The following is a 17673-nucleotide window of genomic DNA, read 5'->3' as shown; positions in this document are numbered from 1 at the left end:
GAGGGTCCTGAGGGAATTTATGGGGGACCCTAGTGGGTTCCCGGTGCCTCCGAGGCGGCTCCGTGAGCACCGAATCCCCCCCGCGCCCTCCTCTGTGCCGCGCCACGGCGCTGCTCGGAGCGCGCCTCGCTTGACGGCGGCTTGTACGACAGCCTGAGGGGCGTGCGGCGCGCTTTACGGCAGCGCGGCGGGGGCGGCGGGGCCGGGGGGGATTTTGGGGGGTCCCGGGGGGGATTTTGGGGGTCCCGGGGGGGGCCGGGGGCCGGTGCCCCCCCCGAGGATGCCGCTGGCCGTGCAGTGGCCGTTCCCGGCGGAGCCGTCGCGGCGCTGGGCCCTGGCGAGCCGCGTGGTCACGGGCCTGGTGGGCACCTACAGCTGCGTGTGGACCCGTGAGTGACCCGACCCCCCCCAACCCCGCCCCAAAATTCTGGGGTTCTGAGGGAGAGACCTCCCCCAAATCCCGGGACTGAGGGGAAATCCCCCCGCTAAATCTCAGTTCTGAGGGGAAATCCCCCCAAAATTCCGGTTGTGAGGGGAAACCGCCCCCCCAAATCCCGGGTCTGAGGGGAAAACCTCCCCCAAATCCCCGTTCTGAGGGAGAGACCCCCACCCAAATCCCCCCTTGCCCCGAAACTCCCCGTTCTGAGGGAGAGACCCCCACCCAAATCCCCCTTGTGAGGAGAAACTTCCCCCCAAATCCCCGTTCTGAGGGAAAGACCCCCCCCAAAAATCTGTGTTTGAAGGGGAGACCCCCCCCAAAACCCCATTCTGAGGGAAAGAACCCCTCCCCCCGCCCCAAAAATCTCGGGTCTGAGGGAAAATCTCTCCCCAAATCCCATTTCTGAGGGGAAACTCCCCTGAATTCTGGGTTTGAGGGGGAGACCCTCCCCAAATCCCCGTTATGAGGAGAGACCCCCAAATCCCGGTTCTGAGGGGAAACTCCCCCAAAATCCCCCAGAAACTCCCCAAAATTTTCTGAGGGGAAACTCGTCACAAAATCCCCGTTTCTGAGGGAAACTCCCCCCAAAATCCCCATTTCTGAGGGGAAACTCCCCCCAAAATCCCCATTTCTGAGGGGAAACTCGTCACAAAATCCCGTTTCTGAGGGGAAACTCCCCCAAAATCCCAATTTCTGAGGGGAAACTCCCCCAAAACCTCTGAAAACCTTTTGAGGAAATCTCCAAAATCGTTTTGAGGAGCCCCCCAACCCCCTTAAATCTCCTTGAGGATCCTCTGGGACCCCCGACCCCCAATCCTCCAGACCCACCCGAGACCCCCCAAATTCCTCCTCCATCCCCTTGAGGGACCCCCAAAACCCTTCACACCCACCCAAGACCCCCCAAATTCCTCTTCCAACCCCCCTGAGGACCCTCCCAATCCCCCCCAAGCCCCCTCCAGGACCCCCAAAAATTCTTCAGACCCCCCCCAAATTCCTCCTCCGACCCCTTTAGGACCCCCTGGGACCACCCCAGCCCCTCTTGAGACCCTCTGAGGGTCCCCCCAGCCCTTTCTAGGACCCCCCAAGACCCCCAAAACTCCTCAGAGCCCCCCAAATTCCTCCTCCAACCCCTTGGGACCCCTTGAGGACCCTCCCAAGCCCCTTAAACCTCCTTGACGACCCCCCCCCCCCACCCCGGGACCCCTCCCCAGGGTACCTGAACCGGCTGCAGGTTCACAACGCCGAGGTGCTGCACGAGCTGGTGGAGAGGAGGGGGCCCGGGACCCCCCTGCTGACCCTGTCCAACCACGCCTCCTGCATGGACGACCCCCACCTCTGGGGTACCTGGGGGTCCTAGAGGGGCTGGGGGGGCGCTGGGGGGAGTTTGGGGGGTCCTGGGGGGGGGGAGCTGAAGGGTTTTGGGGGGGTCCTGGAGGGGTCTGGAGGGTTTTTGGAGGGGGTCTGGAGGGTGTTTGGGGGGTTTTGGGGGGTCCTGAAGGGTTTTGGGGGGTCTGGAGGGTTTTTGGGGGAAGCCTGGGGGTCCTATAGGTGCTGGGGGCGCGCGGTGTTTGGGGGTCCTGGGGGGCCTGAAGAGTTTTGGGGGGTCTGAAGGGTTTTGGGGGTCTGAAGGGTTTTGGGGGAGCTCTGGGGGTCCTATAGGTGCTGGGGGCGTGTGGGAGGTGTTTGGGGGTCCTGGGGGAGCTGAAAGTTTTGGGGGGGGTTTTGGGGGAGCTCTGAAGGGTTTTGGAGGGGGTCTGGAGGGTTTTGGGGGGTCTGGGGGTGCTTGGGGGGCTGGAGGGTTTTGGGGGGGTCTGGAGGGTTTTGGGGGTCCTGGGGGGTTTGGGGGGTCTGAAGGGGTTCTGGGGGTCCTAGAGGGTTTTGGGGGAGCGCTGGGGGTCCCAAGGGTGCTGGGGGTCCCAGGGGTGTTTGGGGGGTCCTGGGGGTTCTGAAGGGTTTTGGGGGTCCCTGGAGGGTTTGGGGGGGGTCTGGAGGGTTTTGGGGGGGGTCTGGAGGGTTTTGGGGGGTCTCGGAGGGTTTTGGGGGGAGTTTGGGGGTCCTGGTGGGTCTGGGGGGGGCCGGGGGTGGGGGTTGGGGGTTCTGAAGAGTTCCAGGGGGTCCCAGGGGGGTCTAGGGGATGTTTGGGGGGTCCATGGGGGTCCTAGAGGGGTTGGAGAAGGAATTTGGGGGGGGTCTGAAGGGTTTTGGGGGGTCCCAGGGGGTGTTTTGGGGGGCCCCGGGGATTTTGTGACCCCCAGGGTCCCTGAAGTCTGGGGACCGCCGGGAACCTGCCCAGGATGCGCTGGTAGGGGCTGGGGGGATTTTGGGGGGTCCCAGGTGGGTCTGGGGGGATTTTGGGGGGTCTGGGGGGGTTCCAGAGGAGTTTGGGGAAGTTCCGGGGGGATTTTAGGGGAGTTCAGGGCGTCCCAGGAGGGTCTGGGGGTGTTTTTTGGGGTGCCCCGGGGCTGTTTGGGGGTCCCAGTGCCCCCTCCCCACATTTCCCCCCCTCCCCAGGACCCCCACGGCCGCTGACATTTGTTTCACCCGGGAGCTGCACTCGCTCTTCTTCAGCCTGGGGCGCTGCGTGCCCGTGTGCCGCGGTAACTGGGCAAACTGGGAGCACTGGGAGGGACTGGGAGGGACTGGGAGGGACTGGGTTGGACTGGGATGGACTGGGCAAACTGGGAGCACTGGGAGGGACTGGGAGGGACTGGGATGGGACTGGGGGAGACTGGGATGGACTGGGAAGGGACTGGGGGGAAACTGGGATGGAACTGGGGGGGACTGGGATGGAACTGGGGGGGACTGGGATGGAACTGGGGGGAAACTGGGAGCACTGGGAGGGACTGGGATGGAACTGGGGGGGACTGGGAGCACTGTGTGTTCATGTGCCGTGGTACTGGGACAAACTGGGAGCACTGGGAATGGACTGGGAGGGACTGGGGGGACTGGGATGGGATTGGGGGGGACTGGGATGGACTGGGGGGACTGGGATGGACTGGGAGGGACTGGGATGGACTGGGGGGGACTGGGAGGGACTGGGGGGCACTGGGAGGGACTGGGAGGGACTGGGAGTGAGTGGGACAAACTGGGAGGGGATTGGGATGGGACTGGGAGCACTGGGAGGGACTGGGGCTGCTTCTAATGTGCACTGGGGGGTAACTGGGGGGCACTGGGGCATTCCCAGTCCATACTGGGAGGGTCCCAGTTTGAACTGGTCCCGCAGGGGACGGCGTTTACCAGCGAGGGATGGACTTCATCCTGGAAAAGCTCAACCAGGGCGACTGGGTGCACGTGTTCCCCGAGGGTACTGGGAGCACTGGGAGCGACTGGGAGGGGTCCCTGGGGGAGTTTGGGGGTCCCCAGAGCGGATTTTGGGTTTCTTGAGGGGATTTTGGGGGTCCCCAGGGAGAATTTTGGGGTCCCTGGGGGAGTTTGGGGGTCCTGGGTGGAATTTTTGGGGCTCCCCAGGGGGATTTTGGGTTTCCTGAGGGGATTTTGGGGGTCCCCAGGGGGAATTCTGGGGTCCCTGGGGGAGTTTTGGGGGTCCTGGGAGGGTTTTTGGGGTCTCTGGGGGGATTTTGGGGTCTCTGGGGGTGGATTTTGGGGGTCCTGAATCCCCCAGCCCCATTTTCCCCCCCCCAGGTAAAGTGAACTTGGGCCAGGAGGTCGCTCGCTTTAAATGGGGTGAGACCCCCAAAAAAAACCCCCAAACCCCCCTTGGATCCTTCCCCAAAACCCACTGGGACCCCAAAAATCCCAAACCCACCCCAGATCCCCCAAAAATCCCATTGGGACCCCAAAAATCCTCCAAAAAGAACCCCAAATCGTGCCCTAAACCCCCCCCCAAAAAAAACCCCAAAAATCCCCCCAAAAAACCCAAAACCCCCTGGGACCCCAAAAATCCCCTCAAAAGATCCCAAAATTCCCCAATCCCACCCCAAAGTCCCCAAAAATTCCTCCCAAATCCCCCCAAAAATTCCCCAATCTCACCTGAAAACCTTCCAAAAACCTCTGGGACCCCCAAAATCCCCCCAAAAAACCCAAATCCCACCCCAGACCCCCCCAAAAAAAACCCTGGGACCCCAAAAATCTCCCCAGACCCCCCACCAAAAAAATCCCAAACTTGCCCTAAAGATTCCCCCCCAACTCCCTCCAATCACCCCAAAACCTCTCTGGCTTCCCTCAAACCCCCTCCCCAAATCCCCCCAAAGCCCCCCTAGGGATCCAGAGCCGCCCCAAAAATCCCCTAAACCCCTCCCAGGCCCCTTTAAGACCCCCAGATCCCTTCCAGGGCTCTGAAGATCCCCCAAAACTCCTTTTTTCACCCCAAAACCTCCCTAGGTCTTCTCAAACCCCCTCCCCAAATTCCCCAAATCCCCTTGGGGGGTTCCCAAGCCCCCCCAAAAATCCCCTAAACCCCTCCCAGGCCCCTTTGAGACCCCCAAAACCTCCCCAAAATCCCTCCCAGGGCTCTGAAGATCCCCCAAAACTCCTTTTTTCACCCCAAAACCTCCCTGGCTCCCCTCAAACCCCCTCCCCAAATCCCCCAAACCCCCCCTGGCGGTTCCCAAGCCCCCCAAAAACGCCCCCAAATCCCCCCCCAGGCATCGGGCGGCTCCTGGCCGAGTGTCGCCGGGACCCCGTGATCCTCCCGCTGTGGCACGGGGGTGAGGGGGTCCTGGGGGGCTTGGGGGGGTCCTGGGGGGCTTGGGGGGGTCCTGGGGGGCTTTGAGGGGCTGGGGGACATCGTGGGGGCTTTTGGGGAGGGGTCTGAGTGGGGTTTGGGGGGCACAGAAGGGATCTGGGGGGTCCTAGGGGAGGCACAGGGGAAGATTTTGGGGGGGGGTCCCAGGGGGTTTGGGGGTCCTGGGGGTCTTGGGGAACACCAGGGGGCTTTTGGGGAGGGGTTTGGGGGGGTTTGGGGGGCTTGGGGGCCTGTTAGACACCAGGGGGGCTTTTGGGGGAGGGGTCTCAGGGGGTTTTGGGGGGGTCCTGGGGGGTTTGGGGGTTTGGGGAGACACCAGGGGGGGATTTTGGGGAGGGGTCTCAGGGGTTTGGGGGGCACAGTAAGGATCCTCGAGGTACAGGGGAAGATTTTGGGGGGTCCCAGGGGGGGTTTAGAGGGTCCTGGGGGGGGCACTGAGGGAATTTGGGGGGTTTGAGGGGCTGGGGGACACTGGGGAGGATTTTGGGGAGGGGTCTGGGGGGGCACAGGAAAGATAGAGGGGAGAGTGGGGGACACAGGGGGTTTTGGGGGGCTCTGGAGGGGGTTTGGGGGTCTTGGAGTAACTGGGGGGGGGCACAAAGGAAGATTTTGGGGGGGTCCCAGGGGTTTGGGGGGTCCTAGAGGGGGGGTTTTACACTGTCCCAGGGGATTTTGGGGTCACCAGGGGGGATTTTATGGCCATGGGGGGGGGGGGGTGGTCCTGATATTGGGGAGGGGTCCCCCAGTTGTGCCCCCCCCTCATTTTGTGTCCCCCCAGGGATGAGCGATGTCCTCCCCAACCATCGGCCCTACGTGCCCCGGGTGGGGCAGGTGAGGGGAAATGGGGGGTCTGGGGTCTCTGAGGGGTTTTTTGGGGTCTCTCAGTGGTTTTGGGGTCTCTGGGGAGATTTTTTTGAGGGTATTTTAAGAGTTTTTGGGGTCTGTGAAGGGGATTTTGGGGTCTCTGGGGTACACTTGGGGGTCTCTGAGGGGGTTCTTGGGGTCTCTGGGAGGATTTTTGGGGTCCCCGAGGAGGTTGGGGGTCTCTGGGGGGGGGTTCGGGGGTCTTCAGAGAAATTTGGGGGGTCTCTTGGGGGTTTTTTGGGTTTTCTGGGAGGATTTTTGGCATCTCTGAGAGGATTTGGGGTCTCTGTGGGATTTTTGGGGTCTCTGGGATTTTTGGGATATTTGTGGAGGTTTTGTGATCTCTGTGAGGATTTTTTGGGGTCTCTGGATCTCTGTGGGATTTTTGGGGTCTCTGGGGGGTTTTGGGGGTCTTCGGGGAAATTTTTTGGGGGTCTCTTGGGGGCTTTTGGCTTTTCTGGGAGAATTTTGGTGTTTTTGAGGGGGATTTGGGGTCCCTGTGGGATTTTTGGGGTCTCTGTGGGATTTCTGGGATATCTGTGGTGGCTTTGTGATCTCTGTGAGGATTTTTGGGGTCTCTGGGGTTTTTGGGATCTCTATGGGGATTTTTTTTTTTTTTTGTGCATCTGTTTGGGATTTTGGGATTTCTGTAGGGATTTCTGAGATCTCTGTGGGATTTTGGGGGTCTCGGGGTGGATTTTTGGGGTCCCTGCTCGCACCAAGCCCATTTCCCCCAGCACATCACGGTGGTCGTGGGGCGCCCGTTCAGCGCCCGGCCCCTCCTGGAGCGGCTGCGCAGCGAGGGGACCCCCACGGTGGGTCAGGGGTGGGACCCCCACATTTGGGGAGTTCTGACCCCAGGATTTGGGGTTTGCCCCATAGAATTAGGATTTACCCCAGAGTTTTGGGATTTACCCCAAAATTTAGAGTTTAACCCATAGAATTGGGGTTTACCCCAGAGATTTAGGGAGGTTGGCTCCACAGATTTGGGATTTGACCCCCATATTTGGGGGGTTCTGACCCCGAGATTTAAGGTTTGCCCCATAGAATTGGGATTTACCCCAGAGATTTGGGGTCTCATCCGTAGATTTAGGGGGTTCTGACCCCAAGATCTGGGGTCTGATGCTGAGATTTGGGGGTTTCTGACCCCAGGATTTGGGGTTTGCCCCATAGAATTGGGATTTACCCCATAGATTTAGGGGGTTCTGACCCCAAGATCTGGGGTCTGATGCTGAGATTTGGGGGTTTCTGACCCCAGGATTTGGGGTTTGCCCCATAGAATTAGGATTTACCCCAGAGTTTTGGGATTTACCCCAAAATTTGGGGTTTGACCCATAGAATTGGGGTTTCCCCCAGAGTTTTAGGGAGGTTTGCTCCATAAATTTGGGGTTTGCCCCAGAGATTTGGGATTTGACCCCCATATTTGGAGGGTTCAGACCCCGAGATTTAGGGTTTGACCCATAGAATTGGGATTTACCCCAGAGATTTGGGGTTTGCCCTATAGATTTGGGGTCTGGTCCTGACATTTGGGGAGTTCTGACCCCAGGATTTAGGGCTTACCCCATAGAATTGGGATTTACCCCATAGATTTGGGGTCTCACCCGTAGATTTAGGGGGTTCTGACCCCAAGATCTGGGGTCTGATGCTGAGATTTGGGGGTTTCTGACCCCAAGATTTGGGGGGTTCTGCCCCATAGATCCATGAGTCCCTTTCCCAGCCCCACAGCTCTGTGGGTTCCCCTTTCCCAGCCCCACAGACCCGTAGGTCCCTTTCCCAATCCCGTAAATCCCTGGATCCCAGCCCCACAGATCCATGGATCCTCATCCCAGCCCCACAGATCTGTAGCTCCCAGCCCTGCCCCATGGATCCCATCCCAGCCCCATCAATCCACAGATCCCAATCCCCTAAATCCCTGGATCCCAGCCCCACAGCTCCGTGGCTCTCTGCCCCATAAATCCCTGGATCCATAAATCCATAGGTCCCAGCCCCACAGATCCCTGGATCCCAGCCCCATAAATCCATAGGTCCCAGCCCCACAGATCCCTGGATCCCAGCCCCATAAATCCATAGGTCCCAGCCCCATAGATCCATAGATCCCAGCCCCATAGATCCCTGGATCCCAGCCCCATAAATCTAGATCCCAGCCCCATAGATCCCTGGATCCCAGCCCCATAAATCCATAGATCCCAGCCCCATAGATCCTTGGATCCCAGCCCCATAAATCTATAGATCCCAGCCCCATAGATCCATAGATCCCAGCCCCAGAGATCTGTGGGATCCCTGGATCCCAGCCCCACAGCTCGCTGTCTCCGCCCCATAGATCCCAACCCCATAAATCCCTTTCCCAGCCCCACAGCTCGCTGTCTCTGCCCCACAGATCCCAACCCCATAAATCCCTTTCCCAGCCCCACAGCTCGCTGTCTCTGCCCCACATATCCCAACCCCATAAATCCCTTTCCCAGCCCCACAGCTCGCTGTCTCTGCCCCACAGCTCGCTGTCTCTGCCCCATAGATCCCAACCCCATAAATCCCTTTCCCAGCCCTACAGCTCGCTGTCTCTGCCCCACAGGTGGAGCTCCGCAAGGCTCTGACCGATTTTGTCCAGCGGGAATTCGAGGCTCTGCGGGGCCACGCCCGGACCCTGCACCCCGCCCCATAACTGGGGGTCCCCCTGCCCCACAACTGGGGGGTTCTGCCCCACAACTCGGGGTTGTGCCCCATAGCAAGGCCCTCCTGCCCCATAAACGGGGATTTTACCCCAAAGCTGGGGGTCTTGCCCCAAAATGGGGGGGTCCTACCCCATAGCAGAGGGTCCCAGGTGGAGCCCCTGCCCCATAGAGGGGGGTCCTGCCCCCTGAGACCCCAACTGTGCACGGTGCCAATAAAAGAAGGTGGAACCTCGGGGGTCTCTGGGGGATTTTGGGGTCTCTGAGGGATTTTGGGGGTCCCAGGGAGAATCTGGGATGTCCCAAGATGCAATTTGGGGTCTTAGGGAGGAAATTTGGGGGTCCCAGGGGGGAATTTAGGGCCCCAAAACCAACCAAGTCCCAACCCGAGGTGATTTTATTGAAGCCGAAAAAAGGGGAGGGGTCCCCATTGCCCCCCAAAAAACCCCCTGGGAAGAGGGGAGAACAAGGGGGGGGGGTTCAGCCTCCCCAAAACGAGGCTTGGACCCCTCAAAAAATGAGATTTGGACCCCAAAAAAAGGGTGGAAGGTCCCAAAAATGACGCCAGAACGCCCCCCAAAAATGGTGTTGGAGGCGTGGCCTTGTCACGGGGGCGGGGCTTGGTCCGGGAGAGGTTGGGGGGCGTGGCCTGGTCCTAAGGGCAGATGTTAGAACCGTTGTGGGCGTGGTCTGTAGCTGTTGTGGGCGTGCCCTTGCGTGGCCCCGCCCCTCACTCCTCCTTCTTGTCCCGGGGTCCGTCGTGGGCGGCCTGGGGGGGGCAAAAAGGGGGAATTGGGGGGAGGTCCTGGGGGGGGTTGGGGGGTCCTGGGGGGCTTTGGGGGGTCCCCAGAGGGATTTGGGGGGTCCCCAGAGGGATTTGGGTGGGTTTGAGGAGGGGATCTGGGGGTTTTGGGGTGAATGGGGGGGGGTTTGGGGGGTCCCCAGAGGGATTTGGGTGGGTTTGAGGAGGATCTGGGGGTTTTGGGGTGAATGGGGGGGGGTTTGGGGGGTCCCCAGAGGGATTTGGGTGGGTTTGAGGGGGTGGTCTGGGGGTTTGGGGGGGAATCCTGAGGGGATTTTGGGGGGGGTTGAAGGGGTCCCAAGGGGGTCTGGGGGGATTTTGGGGGGTTTGGGGGTATTTCGGGGTGTATTTTGTGCTCTTTTGAGGGGTATTTTGGTGATATTTTAGGGATACTTTGGGGGTATTTTTGTGGTATTTTGGGGTGGTTTGGGGTGGTATTTTTGGGCTATTTTGGGGGGTATTTTTGGGGTGTTTTTGTTGTATTTTTGGGGTGTTTTGGGTCACCTGCAGCCTGGCGTGCTCCTCCAGCAGCCGATCGTACTCGCGGGTCAGGCCCTGGGCCTGGCGCCTCATGGCCTGCACCTCGCTCTCGGCCTTCTCCAGGGCTGGGGGGATTTTGGGGGAAATTTGGGGGATTTTGGGGATTTTTGGGAATTTTTTCTGACCCCCCCAAACCCCCCTGGACACCCCCAAATCCCCCAAAGCCCTCCCGGTCCCAGGACCTCGCTCTCAGCTCTCCCCAGGCCTTCAACCTCCCCAAAAATCCCCAAAATTCCTCTTCAACCATCCCAAACCACCCTAAATTCCCAAAATTCCCCACAAAAAATCCCTCAGACTCCCCAAAATTCCCCTTTAAACCCCTCTAGCCCCCCAAAATTCCCCCAAATTCTCCTTCAACCCCCTCAGAACTGCTAAAATTCCCCTTTACTCCACAAAATTCCACTTTAACCCTCCCAGACCACCCTAAAGTCCCAAAATTCCCCCCAAAATCCCCTAAGAACCCCTAAAATTCCCCTTTAAGCCTCCCAAAAATCCCCAAAATTCCCCTTTTACCCACTCCAAAATCCCCAAAATTCCCCTTTAACCCCCCCCCAAAATCCCCCCCCTCAGACCCCTAAAAATCCTCCTTTCTCCTTACCCCCAGAAATTCCAAATTCCCCTTTAACCCCCAACCCCCAATTCTTACACCCTCTCAAAAATCCCCAATTCACCCCTCCCCTTTAACCCCCCCCCAGAAATCCCCAAAATTCCCCTTTAACCCTCCCAGACCCACCCCCAAGCCTCTAAAATCCCCAAAATTCCTCTTTAACCCCCCAGAAATCCCCAAAATTCCCCTTTAACCCCCCAAAATCCTCTTACACCCCCCGAAAAATCCCCTTTAACACTCTCAAAAATCCCCAAAATTCCCCTTTAACCCCCCAGAAATTCCCCCAAAATTCCCTGTAACCCTCCCAGACCCACCCCAAATGCCTCTAAAAATCCCCAAAATTCCTCTTTAACCCCCCAGAAATCCCCAAAATTCCCTTTAACCCCCTAAAATCCTCTTACACCCCCTCAAAAATCCCCCCCCCCCCCCCCCCAAAATCCCCCAAAATTCCCCTTTAACCCCCTCAGACCCCCCCTAAAATCCCCAAAATTCCCCTTTAACCCCCCCAGAAATCCCCAAAATTCCCCTTTAACCCTCCCAGACCCACCCCAAATGCCTCTAAAATCCCCCAAAAATTCCCCTTAACCCCCTTCCCCAGAAATCCCCAAAATTCCCCTTTAACCCCCTAAAATCCTCTTACACCCCCTCAAAAATCCCCAAAATTCCCCTTTAACCCCCAAAATCCCTTTAACCCCTCAGACCCCCCCCAAAATCCCCAAAATTCCCCCTCAAAAATCCCCAAATTCCCCTTTAACCCCCCAGAAATCCCCAAAATTCCCCTTTAACCCTCCCAGACCCACCCCAAATGCCTCTAAAATCCCCAAAATTCCCCTTTAATCCCCCCAGAAATCCCCCAAAATCCCCTTTAACCCCCAGAAATCCCCAAAATTCCCCTTTAACCCCCCAGAAATCCCCAAAATTCCCCTGTAACCCCCCCAGAAATCCCCCAAAACCCCCAAATTTGCCCCCCACCCTTCTTGCTGAGCTCCAGCTCCCCACACCCCCCCGGCCTTGAGCTCCTTCGCTACTCCACCTTGGCTTGGGGTCTCGGCTCGGCGCTGGGACGGGGCCCCCCCAGACTCCTTCAGTTGCTGAAGGGGGGGGGACACAAAAAAAAAACCAAAAAAAAAGGGAGTTCAGGGTTTTTGGGATGGGGTCTGAGGGGTTGGGGTTTTATCCTGATGTTTTTTGGGGGAGTTATTCCAATTTATTTTTTTTTAGGTTTTTTTTTGGGGGGGGTTTATCCGGATTTTTTTTTGAGCGATTCGTGCTGGTTTTTCGGGGGCCGTTTATTCTGAGTTTTTTGAGGATTTTTGGGAGGTTTATTCTGATTGGGTTTTTTTTTTTTGTTTTTAGGGGATCCCGGGTGTTTTTGGGGTTGTTTTCAGAAGTTTTAGGGCTGTTTTAGGGGATCACAGGTGGTTTTGTGGTGGGTTTTGGGGTCTCAGGTGGTTTTGGGGATTGTTTTTAGCTGATCCCAGGTGTTTTTGGGGTTGTTTTGAGGAGTTTTAGGGCTGTTTTAGGGGATCCCAGGTGGTTTTGTGGTGGTTTTTGGGGTCCCAGGTGGTTTGGGGTTGTTTTGCGGTGGTTTAGGGCTGTTTTAGGGCTTGGATCCCAGGTGGTTTTGGGGTGGTTTTTGGGGTCCCAGGTGTTTTTGGGGTTGTTTTCAGGTGTTTTAGGGCTGTTTTAGGGGATCCCAGGTGGTTTTGTGGTGGTTTTTGGGGTCCCAGGTGGTTTTGGGGTTGTTTCCAGGTGGTTTAGGGTTTGTTGGGATCCCAGTTGTTTTTAGCTGATCCCAGGTGGTTTTGGGGTTGTTTCCAGCAGTTTTAGGGCCTCTGTGGACCTTTTTGTGGTCGTTTGTCCTCAGGTGCTGCTGCGGCTGGCGCCCTCGGTGCTTGGGGCTTGCTGGGAGGCACCCAGGGCAGCCTGGGCCGAGATCAGCGTCACCAGGCGCCTCAGGAGGCTGGGGGAGACAAAAATGGGGGTGAGGGGCCCCCCAAATCCCACTGAATCCCCAAAAACCCCCCCTGAATCCCCCAGGGCTGCCCAGAGCCATCCCTGAGCCCCCCAGGCCTGGCCAGAGGCCTCGAGTGCGGCCTGGGCTGAGATCAGCGTCACCAGGCCCTCGAGAGGCTGGGGGGACAAATTTGGGGTGAGGGACCCCCCAAATTAGGATCAGGGACGCCCAAATTGTGGTTATGGAGCCCCAAATTGGGGTTAGGGACCCCCCTGGGTCACCCAGAGCTCTCCCTGAGCTCCTCGGGCCTGCTGGGCTGAGGCCTGGCTGGAGGCCTTGAGTGCGGCCTGGGCCGAGATCAGGGTCAGGAGGCACCTCAGGAGTTTGTGGGGGACAAATGGGGGTCAGGGACCCAAAATTGGGATCAGGGACCCCCAAATTGGGTTGAGGGACCCCCCAAAATCCCCCTTGACCCCCCAAAATCTCCCCCAAGATCCCCGGGTCTGTACAAGCAGGGCCTGGCTGGAGGCCTCAAGTGCGGCCTGGGCCGAGATCAGGGCCAGGAGGCGCCTCAGGAGTTGGGGGCACAAACCTGGGGTCAGTGACCCCCAAACTGGGGTGAGGGACCCCCAGATTTGGGTCAGGGACCCTGAAAATCCCCCTGAATCCCCCCCAGAGCTCTTTGGGCCCATGTGAGGGCCTGGCTCAAGGCCATGAGTGCGGCCTGGGCCGAGATCAGGGCCAGGAGGTGCCTCAGGAGTTGGGGGGGACAAATGGGGGTCAGGGACCCAAAACTGGGGTGAGGGACCCAAAACGGGGGGAAGAGCCCCAGATTTGGGTCAGAGACCTCACAAATCCCCCTGAACCCCCCGCAGGCTCTTTGGGGCCTGTGAGGCACTGAGCGCTCAAGGCCTGAGTCAGGGCCTGGGCCCCCCAAATGTTGGGACCCCCAGTTGATTCCAGTTCCCCAAATTGACGGGACCCCCAATGGGTAGGGACCCCCAAATTCGGGTGACACAAAGAACAGGGGAGCAAACCAGCCAGCCAGCTTTCCAGCCCCAAACCACTCCAACCCCCAAAACCCCCCCCAAACCAGGAGGCCCAAGCTAGCCCAAACCAGCTCCAGGCCCCCAAACCAGCTCAGGACCCCAACCAGCTCAACCCCCAAACCAGCTCCAAACCCCCAAACCAGATTCCCAAACCAGCTCCCCAAACTAACTCCAAACCCCCAAAACCAGCTCCAAACCCCCAAACTAGCCCCAGACCCCCAAACCAGCTCCAAACCCCCAAACCAGAGGACCCAAACCCAGCCAGGTCCCCAAACCAGCTCCAGACCCCCAAACCAGCTCCAAACCCCCAAACCAGCTCCAAACCCCCCAAACCAGCTCCAGACCCCCAAACCAGCTCCAAACCCCCCAAACCAGCTCCAGGACCCCCAAACCAGCTCCAGGACCCCCAAACCAGCTCCAAACCCCCAAACCAGCTCCAAACCCCCAAACCAGCTCCAGGACCCCCAAACCAGCTCCAACCCCCCAAACCAGCTCCAAACCCCCAAACCAGCTCCAAACCCCCAAACCAGCTCCAGGACCCCCAAACCAGCTCCAAACCCCCAAACCAGCTCCAAACCCCCAAACCAGCTCCAAACCCCCCAAACCAGCTCCAGGACCCCCAAACCAGCTCCAAACCCCCAAACCAGCTCCAACCCCCCCAAACCAGCTCCAAACCCCCAAACCAGCTCCAGGACCCCCAAACCAGCTCCAAACCCCCCCAAACCAGCTCCAGGACCCCCAAACCAGCTCCAAACCCCCCCAAACCAGCTCCAGCACCCCCAAACCAGCTCCAAACCCCCAAACCAGCTCCAACCCCCAAACCAGCTCCAAACCCCCAAACCAGCTCCAAACCCCCAAAAGCTAACCCAAACCAGCTCCAAACCCCCCAAACCAGCTCCAGGACCCCCAAACCAGCTCCAAACCCCCAAACCAGCTCCAAACCCCCAAACCAGCTCCAAACCCCCAAACCAGCTCCAGGACCCCCAAACCAGCTCCAGGACCCCCAAACCAGCTCCAAATCCCCCAAACCAGCTCCAAACCCCCAAACCAGCTCCAAACCCCCAAACCAGCCCCAAACCCCCAAACCAGCTCCAGGACCCCCAAACCAGCTCCAAACCCCCAAACCAGCTCCAAACCCCCCAAACCAGCTCCAAACCCCCAAACCAGCTCCAAACCCCCCAAACCAGCTCCAAACCCCCAAACCAGCTCCAAACCCCCAAACCAGCTCCAGGACCCCCAAACCAGCTCCAAACCCCCAAACCAGCTCCAAATCCCCCCAAACCAGCTCCAACCCCCCAAACCAGCTCCAAACCCCCCCAAACCAGCTCCAGGACCCCCAAACTAACTCCAAACCCCCAAACCAGCTCCAGCACCCCCAAACCAGCTCCAACCCCCCCCAAACCAGCTCCAAAGCCCCCAAACCAGCTCCAAATCCCCCCAAACCAGCTCCAGGACCCCCAAACCAGCTCCAAAGCCCCCAAACCAGCTCCAGGACCCCCAAACCAGCTCCAAACCCCCCAAACCAGCTCCAGGACCCCCAAAGCCAAACCAGCTCCAGACCCCCCCCAAACCAGCTCCAAACCCCCAAACCAGCTCCAAACCCCCAAACCAGCTCCAGGACCCCCAAACCAGCTCCAACCCCCCCAGACTGACTCTCAAGTCCCCTCAAATCTTATCCAGGACCCCCCCAAATCCCCCCCAGGCTCACAAGGAGAGCAGCAGGGCGAAGCCAGCCAGGTACAGGTTCCTCTGGGCGCGGAAGAGTTTCATGTGGAAATGCTCCAGCGCGGCCGGGCTGGTGCCCAGAGCCTCCCTGTCCCCCACGTTGTACCTACGGGTCTCCCTCACGGCATCTGGGGGGCCAGGGGGGTCAGCGGGGGGGGGCACCCCCAGAGATGCCCCAAAATCCACCCAGAGCCGCCCCAAAATCCACCCAGAGCCGCCCCGAATCTGCCTGGACACACTGAGGCAGCCTCCGCCCCAAGGTGTCAAAATCTCCATCAAATCCACCCAAAATTCCCCCCAAATCCACCCGAAGTTCCACCAAAATCCACCCAAAATTCCCCCCAAAGTTCCACCAAAATCCACCCAAAATTGCCCCAAAGTTCCACCAAAATCCACCCAAAATTGCCCCCAAATCCACCCAAAGGTCCCCCAAAGTTCCACCCAAAATTGCCCCAAAGTTCCACCAAAACCCAAAAATTGCCCCATCCACCCAAAGTTCCACCAAAATCCACCCAAAATTGCCCCCAAATCCACCCAAAGGTCCCCCAAAGTTCCACCCAAAATTGCCCCAAAGTTCCACCAAAATCCACCCAAAATTGCCCCAAAGTTCCACCAAAATCCACCCAAAATTGCCCCCAAATCCACCCAAAGTTCCACCAAAATCCACCCAAAACTCCCCCAAATCCACCCAAAGTTCCCCCAAAGTTCCACCCAAAATTGCCCCAAAGTTCCACCAAAATCCACCCAAAATTGCCCCCAAATCCACCCAAAGTTCCACCAAAATCCACACAAAATTGCCTCAAAGTTCCACCAAAATCCACCCAAAATTCCCCCCAAATCCACCCAAAGTTCCACCAAAATCCACCCAAAATTCCCTTCAAATTCCCCCTAAAAATACCCTCAAAATTCTTCCAAAATTCCCCTCAAATTTCCCTCAAAATCCACCCAAAATTCCCTTCAAATTCCCCCTAAAAATGCCCCCAAAATTCTTCCAAATTCCCCTCAAATTTCCCCAAAATCTCCCCAGATTTCCCCTCAAGCTCGCACCGAGCAGCAGCAGCACGAGGATGACGATGAGCACGATGAAGAAGGAGTTCCCGTAGGACACGGCCAGCCCCACCAGGCGGGAGCGGAAAATCTTCTGCCATCTGAGGGGTGGGGGTCACAAATTCGGGACCCCCCCCCCCAAATTCCTGGGAAATCCCCCCCCACAGGGACCCCCGAATTTTTTTTAAATTAAATTTTTAGTTCCAGGGTCAGGCAAATGGGAAGGAAATTTTCTTTTTTTAAGGAATTTTTTTGCTTTCATGTGGGAGGGAGTGGGGGGGGGGCACAAATGGGGACCCCCCCAGCACCTCCAAAAAACTCCCCAGGACCCCCCAAATTTCAGGGAATCCCCCCCAGGACCCCCCAAATTCCCTCAGGAAATCCTCAATCCCACAAGACCCCCCTGCCCCCAAATCCTCCCCTCAACCCTCAGGGACCCCTCCCCACATTTAGAGACCCCTTCCCACATTTAGGGACCCCCCCACTTTTAAGGACCCCTCCCCACATTTAGGGACCCCCCCCCACTTTTAGAGACCCCTCCCCATTTTTAGCGACCCTCACTACTTTTAAGGACCCCTCCCCTTTATAGCGACCCCTCCCCCCTTTTAGCGACCCTCACCACTTTCAGGGACCCCTCCCCTCATTTAGGGACCCCTCCCTTTACAGCGACCCCTCCCCATTTTTAGAGACCTCTCCTCACCTTAAGGCCCCCCCCCCCCCCCTTTAGCGACCCCTCTCCACCTTAAGGGACCCCTCCCCACTTTTAAGGATCCCTCCCAACTTTCAAGGACCTCTCCCCATTTTTATCCCCCTCCCCTCCCCTCACCTGGCCGGGGACACGAAGGGGACGCAGAGCAGCAGCACCAAAAACACCTCCGCGTACAGGAACGTGGCCACCGCCGTCCACTGCAGGCTCATGGCGGCCTGAGGGGGGCACGGGCAGCGATGGGGACCCGGTTTGGGGCACCGGGACCCCCAAAATCCCCTCAGGACCCCCCAAAAACCGCCCCGGGGCCGCCCCTCCCCCACCGCCCTCACCCTCAGCTGCCGCCCCCGCCCAAACCGGAAGCAAACAGGGGAAGCCACGCCCACCCGCTGGGGGAGCGGCGAATCAGAGCGAGAGGCGGGGAAAAACGAGGTGACGTCACGTCTGTCCGCCATTTTCCACGCCTCGCCCGGGAAAATTTAACAAAAAATTTGTTAATAAATTCCATAACGAGTTTAATCGATTGGAATGAAATCGTTAACGCGGGTAAAATTAATTGCAGTTAA

The 17673-nt window shown here is 58.5% G+C and overlaps 2 protein-coding genes across 2 annotated transcripts; one reads left to right on the top strand and one right to left on the bottom strand.

The window, feature by feature from the left end:
• Positions 1-234: 234 nt before the first annotated feature.
• TAZ (tafazzin) lies at positions 235-8909 on the top strand. The gene is made up of 10 exons (XM_030970346.1): positions 235-389; positions 1651-1789; positions 2706-2741; positions 2951-3036; positions 3663-3743; positions 4082-4123; positions 5044-5106; positions 5923-5975; positions 6746-6823; positions 8578-8909. Exons 1-10 carry the CDS (start codon positions 281-283, stop codon positions 8665-8667), a joined length of 777 nt encoding a protein of 258 aa, XP_030826206.1. The 5' UTR covers positions 235-280; the 3' UTR covers positions 8668-8909.
• Positions 8908-17561, bottom strand: LOC115916634 (B-cell receptor-associated protein 31-like). The gene is given in 10 exon segments (XM_030970347.1): positions 8908-9443; positions 9981-10081; positions 11596-11629; positions 11631-11714; positions 12467-12501; positions 12504-12586; positions 15338-15482; positions 16402-16502; positions 17228-17325; positions 17440-17561. Coding segments are annotated over 9 exon segments (714 nt in total). The 5' UTR covers positions 17320-17325; positions 17440-17561; the 3' UTR covers positions 8908-9404.
• Positions 17562-17673: the final 112 nt, after the last annotated feature.

This window comes from Camarhynchus parvulus, unplaced genomic scaffold (genome assembly GCF_901933205.1).
Source record: "Camarhynchus parvulus unplaced genomic scaffold, STF_HiC, whole genome shotgun sequence".
In the NCBI taxonomy this organism is placed as follows: domain Eukaryota; kingdom Metazoa; phylum Chordata; class Aves; order Passeriformes; family Thraupidae; genus Camarhynchus; species Camarhynchus parvulus.
Note: the sequence above shows the minus strand (reverse complement) of the source record. Positions and strands in the feature narration are given on the sequence as shown.

What these genes read in the sequence shown, in the direction of transcription:
- TAZ (XM_030970346.1), top strand. Translation starts at nt 281, where the DNA reads ATGCCGCTGGCCGTGCAGTGGCCGTTCCCGGCGGAGCCGTCGCGGCGC. An exon ending in CACCTCTGGGGTACCTGGGG is followed by an intron (nt 1,790 to 2,705) that starts GTCCTAGAGGGG and finishes GGGTCCCTGAAG; the next exon opens with TCTGGGGACCGCCGGGAACC. An exon ending in ACGTGCCCCGGGTGGGGCAG is followed by an intron (nt 5,976 to 6,745) that starts GTGAGGGGAAAT and finishes CATTTCCCCCAG; the next exon opens with CACATCACGGTGGTCGTGGG.